The sequence below is a fragment of the Melospiza georgiana genome, chromosome 3 (assembly GCF_028018845.1).
Source record: "Melospiza georgiana isolate bMelGeo1 chromosome 3, bMelGeo1.pri, whole genome shotgun sequence".
Classification (NCBI taxonomy): Eukaryota; Metazoa; Chordata; class Aves; order Passeriformes; family Passerellidae; genus Melospiza; species Melospiza georgiana.
The window spans coordinates 46,646,189-46,657,480 of record NC_080432.1 but is presented as its reverse complement, the minus strand read 5'-3'; the positions used below and the strand labels follow the sequence as shown (position 1 = coordinate 46,657,480).

The 11,292-nt window shown below is 40.6% G+C and overlaps 1 protein-coding gene across 2 annotated transcripts in view; it reads left to right on the top strand.

Annotated features, from left to right (window-relative positions):
• The first annotated feature begins 873 nt into the window (after positions 1–873).
• SMYD3 (SET and MYND domain containing 3) overlaps positions 874–11,292 on the top strand; it is a 381,051-nt gene continuing 370,632 nt past the window's right edge. For both annotated transcript variants that reach the window (XM_058020608.1, XM_058020610.1), the window contains exon 1: positions 874–1,043. In XM_058020608.1, coding sequence (XP_057876591.1) covers positions 880–1,043 — 164 coding nt within the window. In that variant the 5' untranslated portion in view covers positions 874–879. The remainder of the gene's footprint in view (positions 1,044–11,292) is intronic.

Here is an 11,292-nt window from a genome sequence, read left to right as displayed (position 1 = left end):
ATTTGTGCACCAGCATTTCAAATTAATTCACCAGGCTTTGTGCACCAGCATTTCAAATTAATATTCTTATTTAATTCTGCAAGTTTTGCTTTTTCTGTTGTCATTTATCTGGTCTCTCTAACTCATGGTTCTGACAAAAAGTAATCTGGTGCATGGGGTGCATTCTCAGTGAGAAACACCAGAGCACAGGTGCAGCTACTGGCCCAGTCTGTATTCACATCACAGTAAGATCCAGAAATACATCCAGATGCCAGCTCACAAATATAATGTCCTTTTTGGGGATGTCTTTTGACTGAATCATTATCATATCCCTTTCTTTGTAAACCAAACTGTTTAATATTTTGGGTGTAAATATCTAAAGTGAGGGTGCCTGGAGGATGGAGCTGGGTTGTGCTCAGTGGTGCCAAGCAATAGGACAGGAAGCAGGGGGCAGAAACTGATGCACAGAAGTTCCACCCGAACATGAAGAAAAACTTCATGTGCAGGTGACTGAGCAGTGGAGCAGACAGTCCAGAGAGGCTGCGGAGTCCCCGTGATTGGAAATACACAAGATCCCTCTGGACGCATTACTGCGCAAGGCGCTCTGGGATGGAACTGCTCGAGCAGGGAGGTTCCGCCAGATGACGCACTGTAGTCCCTTCCAGCCTGACCCACCCTGCATTCTGTGTTATGCATTATTAGCTGCCCCTTCAGGCAAAGGGCTGCCCTGCGCCTATCGGTGCGGCTGTGTGGTCCAGAACCGGGTGTCCCGCAATCCCGGCTCCTGCCCGCCGCGGGGCCGCCCTTGCCCTGATTTAAGATGGCGGCGGCCGCGCCCGGTCACGTGCCGGCGGGCGGGGCGGCCGCGCTCTCCTCTCCGGTGGCGGCGCGCGCGGCAGGATGGAGCCGGCGGCGCTGGAGCGGTTCCACAGCCCGGGCAAGGGCAGCGGCCTCCGCTCCCGCCGGAGCGTGCGGCCCGGAGAGCTGCTCTACCGCGACGTGCCCTTCGCCTACGTGCTCAGCAAGCAGCAGCTGGGCAGCGTGTGCGAGCGCTGCCTGCGCAGGTACCGGCGGGAACGCGCCGCTCGCAGCCAGCGCCGCCCCTTCCGCCGGGGCGGGGCCGCGCTGTGCTGTGCTGTGCTGTGCCTGCGGGCCGGGAGTGCGCGCCCGCAGAACAGCCGGCTGTGCCTGGCGGGGCGGGATGGGGAGGGAAGGGGTGTGTGCTCCAGAGAGGATCCGGCTTTGCTTGGCGGGGCGGGAAGGAAGGGGTGCGTGCTCCAGAGCGAGGAGCCGCCTCTGCCGAGTCCCGCGGCTATGTGCTGCCAGGGCTGAGGTGCGGGGCTTGCCGCTATTTTGAACTAGGTTTTTTTTTTTTTTTTTTTTTAAAGCGGCTTTTTTGAGGATATCGCCTCCTCCCGGGCGCTGCTATTCTGGGGAGGTTTCCCGGGCTGTCGGTGCGGTGCCGCCGCTCCATGCTCTGTTCCCGCGGGCCGGCGGTGCCGGCAGGGTCCGGGCTCCGCTCGGGGCCGAGGGGAGCTGGGCCCGCAGAGCTGAGGGGACCCCGGCCCCCCTGAGCTCCGTGTCCCCGGGGCTGGCGTGTGCCGATAAAGGGCGCGTGGCTTGGAGACGTGCCGTAAATAAATGGCTGCCTTCCTCACTTGTGCCCCTGCAAGTGGAAACTGACAAACACATGGTAACTTTCTGTGTTTGTTTAGAAGGAAACGAACAAAAGAGAATTTTAAACTGGAGCGGTTTCCCAGCAAGCTGGGTTGTGGCAGAGCTGTTAAAGGAATATCTGTGTATTAGTACCTGAAATATACTGCTACATGAACCAAACCCCTGTGTAATTGCTTGCCAAGACATGAGGAGGAGAGACGGTAAAATCCGATACTGCTAACTTTTCTTTTTTAGGTCTTTGCTTTCATTCGCTTTTTTTTTTTTTTTTTTTTTTTTTTTTGACCCGGGGAAGAGGGTTATTTTGAAAATATTTGAAGTTTTGTTTTTAGAAACAGTCCAGGTGATTGGCTTCATGTCCCTTACAGGCATGAGAATATGGGTCTCACTTAATCAAAGAAAAAATTGACAGTCTACTCCAGGTGATGCTTGTATCTTGCATCTTCAGCATATTGAAAAAAAAAACAAACAAAACCCCAACCAAACCAAAAACTCAACAAAAACCTGTTAAAAAAAAAGCCCCAAAACACCAAGCTCAAAAGATTTTTAGCTATTATGTTGGTGAAGTCTGACTTGTGACATCAGAGCCCTTCGGGGTGGTGATTGAACATTTTCTGCTTGGAGTTGTGAGAGGCTGCAGACTTCAGAGGACAGGCTGAGTGCAGCAACAGGTGGAATAAAAGTGAATCTGAGGTGTTGGAATGTAGGTGTGTAACAAGGGCATGTTTTGTTGGGAGAAGTAATGGTATTACCAGCTTGTATCATAAGGGGCTATTAATTTGTGATTTTGTTGTTTTTTTTTTTCCTATATTAGTGATAGCAGTTAAATTAAAAAAAGTAAATAAGGAAATGAAAAATATATTTCCACCACTCTGTCTTCATTTGCAAAATATGCTGTGGCTAGAGGGAGTTTATAGATCAAGACTGTCCAAGCTGATATTTGTCTAATTAAAGGATATCTATACATAAATACAGAGATTTTTTTTTCTAAATGTATAGAAATTAGGCAATTGGTAAAGTACTGCTGAACTGTGATGTGAAATAGAAGTGTTTGATCAATCTGGTTTTGATCTGGTTGAATCTGGTGTGGTCTTTTTTCAAAGTGAGATATCAGAAAAACCTTACTGTTCTCTTCCAGGAATACAGATAAGTCATGTTGTCCACTACTGTTCCTGTTTTTCACTCTGATCTTTAGGTGGCAGTACAGGAACACAAATTGAAAAAAAGTCTAGTTCTTGACGTTTATTTAGTGTTTTAGCAATCCTTTTATAGATGCAATTAATGTTTGAGGCTTTACACAGATGTGTAATTCTGTACTTTTGTCTCTGCTTGTAGTAGTGATTATTGTTTGATGCAGTTTTAGGCTGTATGAGAAGCGCTGGGTGAACTAGAAGATGGGTAGTGGAGTGCCGAGTATTTTCCTTCTCGACTGCCTGCTGAGAGGCGGCGTGGTCTTGCCAGGATTTGGGGTCACAGGCTTGTGGCAGTGCTGACTTACTGTGTGACCTGGGCCAGGGTCCTACAGCAAGGGTCTGATGTACCAAAGCAGGGTAAGGTTGGCTGTTGGGGGCAGTTTGCTGCTCTGTTTTAGAAAGGAAAGCACAGATAGTGCAGTAGTTCTGCTTAGTCTTGCCTCAATTAAAGAGGATATTATTGTGGATTTAAAGTGCTGAAGTATTTATATCCAAGAACATACATATATATACACACATGCACGTATACATATATATATATATACTTAATGCATCTAATAGTAGAAAGATTGAGCCCTTCCTCATTTTACTGGGCTGTTAGTACTGTTTTTATAGTGACAATAAATTTTTCAGTCATTGTTTTTAGGTCTGTCGTATGTAGTGCAGATGGCAGATTTTTGTCACTGTCTCCCCTTTTGTGATTTCTTATTTCAAATGGAACCTTGTGTTTTCTAATGAAGAGGTTCATGTTGGTTTTCTTTATACAAGGCTGGGCTGAAATGCTCTGCTGTAGATGGTTTAATACGATAGTGTAGCTGTTTGAATGGTATTCTGTTAGAAATGATAAAAAAACCTGCCCTGAAATAGGATACATAATAAAGATTTGCTCTGAAATACAAGTTTTGATAGAGTGGTGGCAGTGTGTATTTCTATGGAATCAGTGTGAGAAAAACATGATGTTTTGCGTGATGGTACATCTTTTGGAAGAGTATTTGTAGCGTGACAAAATTTGAATGGCCAGCATCTTTTTCCAACAATTTCCTTGGGAATGCAACAGAAAATAACTTCTAATTAGTAAGAGGAAAAAAAAATTTCTTTATGGGTTCTTCCATGCTTTAATACCTCTTTAATGTTGGTTTGACTCTCAGATTTTGAATTGAAGATATACCCAGCTTTTTATAGATGGGGTATCAAAATTAAGTGAAAGTCAGTGATATCTTTGGTGTTTGTTTGCTTTTCACAAAACATTTCTATGATGCCTTGTAGTTAGAAGAATCCACTGCAAGAATATTTAAGTCTTAGTTGATACTTAGGAGCAAGCAAGCAAACTTTATAGAATCTGAGCCTCAGAAAAAGTAGGGAAAGAGAGCACCACCCTATTTCAAAGTGCTTTAACATTTATACCTTTTAGGGAAATGAATATATGAAAATAAGTAATGAATAACATTATGTATAGACTATGAAATAAAAGGCATTAGTGTTTCTTGTTTGGGTAAGGTCAGAGGTTCAGACTCTGGAAGTGGGTTAAGGGGAAGTATGAATGTGTTTTTGAATGACTGTAAGTTTTTTAAACGTATTTAAAAAGGGAAAAAAAAAAGTTAGGAGTGGTGATAAGCTAGATGAGACTGCAAACATTGTTGCAGTATGGGAAATATAACCAAGCTGAATAGTTGGGTGATTACAGTACACTAAACACAGGACAGAAATTGTCTGCTCCTTCCTTGATTTCACCTGATTTAAAAAAAGCCAAATGGAAACACCTTTACGTTCAGTCCTTGTCTTCAGCATTGACACACTCTTAATTTGGCTGCTTTGTTATTATTATTTCTACTAATACAATCACTGCTTCTATGACAACATTGAGTTATTTCATCTCCATGAAAGTTGGCATACTATTGTTAGAATGTGGAGTGTCAAAGTTATTGGCAGCCCGAAGGTACAAAAATACTGTTAAGTTTTAACCACGGTATAGAATTTTTTAAGTGGAGAGAAGCAGGATTTGACTCAGAGAGTGACCGGGGGATGGTTGTGATTTTGTGATCCTGTGTGGCTTAGAGTTGTGTGGTTCTGCCTGAGGAGAGCTGGTTGTTAGCTGTTCAAGTGTACCCCTTTCACACTGCAGCAGGGAGATCAAGAGGGGAGAGGAGCTCATTATTTTGGCTTTCCAGCAATGGGAGTTTCTCCATGAAGGTTCTGTCATTCACCAATAGCTAAGATGCTTCCTTAGGCCCCAAACAGGGAGTCTCTTTCAGCACAGCCCCTGAGTTCTGCTGCTTCCAGCTTTGCTGGGTGATTAGGTGCAAGCTGATGGATGCTCTTTTTTGTGTGATGTTTAGCATATGTGCGACTTTGAGTAATGCACAAGGCTGTAAAAGCTACATTGCCTCTGTATTTATATCTGAAAATTACTTCTGTTGCTGGTTAATACAGAAATAGATTTAAATTTAGGCTAACTTCTTGAAAACACCCTGTTTTGTTGCTCTAGGTGTTCTCGTATACATATATTTTGTTCTACAGGGATTCTAGAGTGTGGAAAATGAATACTTGATGATGCATTCTTTGACTTTTAACTTTTTATCAGTTGTCATTAAATGAAGATAGTTAAGTATTATAGTTCTTTAAATATAAAACAATATCCAAATGTCGATGTTTTATAGTTTGCTTGTATAAAAAGATGTTTTGGATTTTTCCTTCCTGTAGAATATTGTATTTCCATGGTTGTTTATAGAATGGAACAATGTTTTAAAATTCCTTAAAGATATGTAAGAATATAATTCTTAGACTTATTATATAAATGAATAAAGTTGGTCAGCATGGCTTGGTGCCAAGTCAATAAGGTTTTTAAAAATGTGAGATATATGATGTATTTGATGTCTCTTCAGTGCCAGTCAAAATTCTAGACAGAGTTCCAGTAGTTTTCAAGATGCATAACTTCTTATGGAGTAGAGGAATATAAAAAATATTATTAATCACATTGTAAGTATTAGGAGCAATTATGTTTTTGTGCTTCCAGGATAGGATAATCATGGGAATAATATGCTATAATTTGACGGAGCACCCTGACAGTTAGGGGTGAAATTGCAACACTGACTCTTGAAATACCTGAAGCGTGAACTAAGAGCAAAGCACGTGAAACAAATTATATGTGAGACAGAAGCTATACAAAGTATCATAATTTCAGGCACTGTGTGCATTTGTGAGAATGTTTCCCAAGACCTGAGAAATTGAACACCACCACCAGTAACATTTCTCTCTGTAGCTGGATGGCTGTCTGAAAAAAGGCAGCATTTTCCTTAGAAGAGACTCTCCCTTCCCCATCTCAACTTAGTCCTGTATTGTTGAAGCAACTTTATGAAGAGCAGTATAGAAATGTTTTTTGTTCTGCCCTCATGCCAGCTGGAGCCATAGAAGTGGCTTTCAGGCTGCTGTCCCGTGCTGCCAGAAAGTCTTCTGTGAGAGAGAGTGGAGACATGGACTGTGCTTTCCTTCAGTGTCCTGTCCAGAGAAGGTCTGGAGCAGAAATTATGTCCATCTCCCATTCCTTCTGTTTGGAGTCAGGTTGAAGTAGGGGAAAGATGGAAGCTCTGGCATTCAGGATAGCATTCCTAAGTTGTTGTCCTGGCCTGCCTGTTGGTTTGGTTTACTTCCCTCACAGCGCTCCTTTTAGTGTGTCAGGAGTTTGGTGTGTTACTGTTAGCAATATCCCTTGGTAGGTGCATTTGACCAACTGTTTATTTATCCTGGAGGCTTGTTTTGAGAATGTAATTCAGGTCCTGTTAGCTGTAAACCCTTCCTTTCATTGCATAGTATTTTGGCCTTCAATTGGTGCCTCTTCACTGCTTTGGATACTCTGGGGTTGCTTTAGGTAATATATGGGTCACTGCTAATCTCCTTCCCTTCCTCCCCTGCCTTGTGGTCTTGAGACTGTTGTTCATGTCTGCTGCTGCCAACCTGGCTCTGCTCCTGATAATAACAGGAGAAACAGAAAAGGGAGAGGCATTGTTAAAAATAAATTCTCCCAGGTCAAGAGTTTTTATTGCCATACCTGTCATTCATGGAAAATGAAAATTTTAGACATGCTTTAAAGGGCCCTAAAGCTATTACTGTGTTGGGATTTTATGTATATAATTTTCCTGCTTATACTGCTCTTTAATTTGAAAAGTATGGTATCAAAATTGTTGTCCTGTCAAGCTGTGACTGACCACTTAAGTTGTAGCATTCTTGTGGATTTTACTCAATTTAGGTTTTGCTGTGTATCTGCAATGCACACCTGATACTGTATTTCTGTTCTGCATGGTGCAGTCCCTAATATTAAAGTTGTAAAATATTAATATGCTATGCATAAATACTCTTTGCTTGTGGTTATTGATAAAATGATGAAAATAAGTTTGTGGATTGGATTGTCTTTAGTATGCATTTCCTTAGGTTGAACTCTAATTGTGCAAGTACAAAATTATAATCAGCACTAGAAGGGAAAAACATGAGTGATTAAAATATGGTAATCTCTAGGTAATGTAACAACACAATTAGTTCCAGATATTTCCCAAAGTTTTTAATTATGTGAAAATTGCTCAAAGTTTTGTACTGCATTAGGAATTTATTGTTTAAATTCTTTAAGAACTGTTACTGATATCTTGCACATAAGTATTGGAATTCATGAATTGTTAGTGGTTGCTTCCTCTAAGTGTCCTCAAAAGCTACTCTGTGCTTTTGCCTGTATGGAATGATGCTGTTTTCCCTTGAAGAATCTTGTCTTCAGAACCAGTTGCAACATCTGTTTTGAGTTTTCCTAAATTAGATGGGTGAGGCTGATAGAATTTTCTGCATGTCTCTCCGCCCCAGCTGTTCATGTTTTGAAGTGGGTTATGGATCTGCTTGACAACTTACCTGATGTGCTGGCTAGGAGCTGCTGGAAAGGCTCCCCTGAGTCCTTGCTCTCCTTCCTGCTTGCCCCTTCTGCTTCTCATCTGGCACTTTGCTGCTCATATGGCCTATGATAAACTGGTGCAGAGAAATGAACTGGCAGAAAACGTACTCTACCAAAGTAGAAAAGTGTTAGTGCCCTTGAATCAGCTTATTGCTGGGGAAATAGAGCTGAGGCGACCATTGAACAGGGGTCAAGGTCTGATGGTCAGGGCTGTGCAGTCTGATAGTAGCTGGCCTTTAGTCTGCTGTAGCTAAAGATGAAACTCCAAGAAGGACGGTTAGAAGCATTTCTGAGCTCTTATGGATGTCTTTAGGAGAAGTAGGGCTTTCAGATGTGCAGGATTGACTGGCTTGTTAGTGTTGAGGGCAACATTTTCTGCCTTGTAATCCAGCCTAGTCCTGGACCGTGATACCCCACCCTCATTTCTTTACCAAGGCATGTTTCAATCATGTAGTCAGTCCGTCTATTTCTTATAAGGTAGGAAACATAATTTTGGCTTCACTCAGGGCAGGCTTGCCCTGGCTGTTCATGTAGTGTTTGTGTGCTGCCTGTGTCATCCGGTTTAAGCATTTGAAGCAAAAAAGCCAAGTGTGTTGATCACTACTTATGAGGGTGTGATTAGGAGTGGTTATGATCTCAGAATCACAGAAGATGTAGAAGTGCAGAAAAGGAGTAAAAGATCATCACTAAATAAAAAGAGGAAGTAAAATCAGTCTTACAAACTGTAAACCTCTTCTTACAATTCACCCAAATATGGCTCATATATACAATGTAATTCAAATGTCTAATTGAACTGCTTGGAGTGTGCACTGGTGACCTGAAAAGACAACCTCTTTGGTGATGACATTCTTGGTAGTGGGAAGGAGCATGATAGAATAGGGAGAAAGAAGTTGAGATGTTTAGTGAAGAATGGTCCTCAGGGAGGAGGGATTTGTCTCAGGAAATACTGAGTGTGAAATAAACTGTGTTTCTCAGGGTAAAATACTTATTCAGTGTATTTTGTGCTTCTTGAGCAGAAACTTCTTTTTATTTATTGGTCAAGAGCTTGAAAGCAGCTCACTTTAACATAAAGGTTCAAACTGGAGTGCTATCTTGGTGGAGGCTTTCTTGTTTGTTTGTGTTTTTGTGGTGTTTGTTTGTTTTTATTTTCCCTTTCATTCCCTGTTGTGTTAACTACTCCTCCCTGATAAGATAAACTATGACCCTTTTCTTTTTGTGGGTTGATGGCTGTTTTCCATCACAGAAGTAGAGCCTGCTACTCCTTCTGAGATAAGTGGCATACCAAGGAAGACTTGCTGTGTATAAAAGTATGTCTCATAAATTTTATCTCCTCCATTTCTATGTACCTTGTGTGTGAGAAATAAATTCCACCTTGCAGATCATTGTGTTTGAAATCTTTATTGAATATTGGATGGGATGAGAAAGTTTATGCCAGGCTAGTACACTACACTTTAATTTCATTTGGAAAAAAGTTAAGATTTTTTTTGCTCAAACTCTGGATACACATATTTTAAGAATTGAGTGAATGTTGCTGTGGGTTTGTACTTTGTGTAGCTGGCTTTGATTTCTGTGGTATATTGACTCCAAGTCCTCCAGCTGTTGAAAGTATCTTAGTCCAGATTTCTGAAAAAGCAAAAACAGATTGAAAGATTTAAAACAAAAAATGAAGTGGGAGAGAAAACCACTTCAGAGATTTATAGTCATAAGCATCTATGTTGGTTTAGCAAATGAGACTGGCTATTCAGCTATTTATGGATTTTATCCACCTGTCATATTAAAACAGTCATAGTAGTTGATATTCCTGCACAACAGGTGGAATAGCCATAGAAACAATTTCTTGAAACACTGTATGAAACTCAGTATGTGATGATTGATTTATCTGAAGCCTTTGCCCCAGGAGAAAGAGGCTGTGCAGCAATCCACACAAGATATGTATAGTATCAGGTGTAAAACAGATACAGCAATGAAGTGTATTTTATCACCAGTAAGAGCCTTTACAGTATTATTTTGGCTCTTCTGTTTGTTTGTTTTAATTTTGGTTTTCTTCCACAAAATAAGCACATCATACTTAGGTAAGTATCTCTTACTATAGAATGTCCTTTTCTGTGGCTAAGAAAGTAGATTAATTGTGCTGATGAGCACTAAAAAAAGAGTGACAGGTATAAAAATAGCAGAAAAGTTATAGAGGCTCTTAGTTAGCAACCCAGTGCTGAAAGAAGTTAATCTTGCCACTTCCAGTGGATATCTAGTATTTTATTAGACATGTAGTCAGTCTGTGTGCTTCTTATATGTGGGTTTTGCTGCCAATTAATACCCTTTGCTGCTTCGGCAGTAATTTTGATTGAATTGCACTGACTGTTTTATGTGATTACTGCTTTATTCTGTGTTCTGATATGTCAAAACTACTTAAATTCAGTTTTAAATGAAATTCTGTAAGGGGTACAAACTTGCTGAGTGTTTTATGCAAAATAATAAGACCCATCTGAAAACTTTGTGAAAATTCGGCATGGGGCTGTTTTACTGGGTTCATGTTTCTATTGGAAAGTGTATTGACAGGAGAATCCTGTTACATGTATATAAAATATGACACAGGTTGGAGTCATTAGTGCTGAGTTAATGCCCCTTATAGAATTTAGGATAAAAAATAAGTGAATGTGTGGAATTTGGTATGTGTGTGTGCCAAATTATATATTCAACTAATTTTTCATTGATTAGGAAGCTACTGGAGTTTTCAAGATTTTATTTTGGTGGTGTTTGGTTGTTTTTTTTTTTTTTTTTTGTTTTTTTTTTTTTTTTTTTTTTGGTATTTCAGGAAGCATTTATCATTCTCTGATGCTGTTCACTGCATTTTTAGAAATTCCCTTTGCAATAATACATGTCACATTACTTGTCACAACCCACTTGCAAGGACTGGTTGTCATTTTTCTCCTTTCTTCTACATGGACATTGGACACAGCTTAGGAGAGGAGGAGTCAATAAAATCAAAGAATGGCTGCGCTCACCTCTTTTGTTAAATGTCTTGCTCATGTATAAAACTAAAGATACTGTCAGCTGATGTGTATATATTAATGCATGTATGAGGAGCACAACATATGAAGGATAACCTTGCAGTTCAGATACAGAATTGGAGGATTAGAGACTTTCTTTTGTTGGTTAAATTTAAGGTCTTTCCTAGATTACCTGTTTGAGAGAGGTTTGAGGTTTATTGCAGTCACCCATGTATTTAGAAGATAGGGTGTCAAAAAAAATTATTTAAATTGTATGTTTCTATATCACCTTAAGGGCAATATTTGGCCTTAACCCACTTGAAGAGTCTTAAAAGTGATTATAGGCAGCTGAAAGCATATCTGCTATAAATTTAATAGTACCACTAGGAAACAGTCCAACACCAACAGATTTATGAGTATACTTGGAATTAACATGGCTTTTTAAAATTGGTAAAATACATCCTAATTGTGCCAGAGCCGAAAGCTTTGCCATGCAAAACTTTATGGCCCATGAAATTTGCTGGATATTATG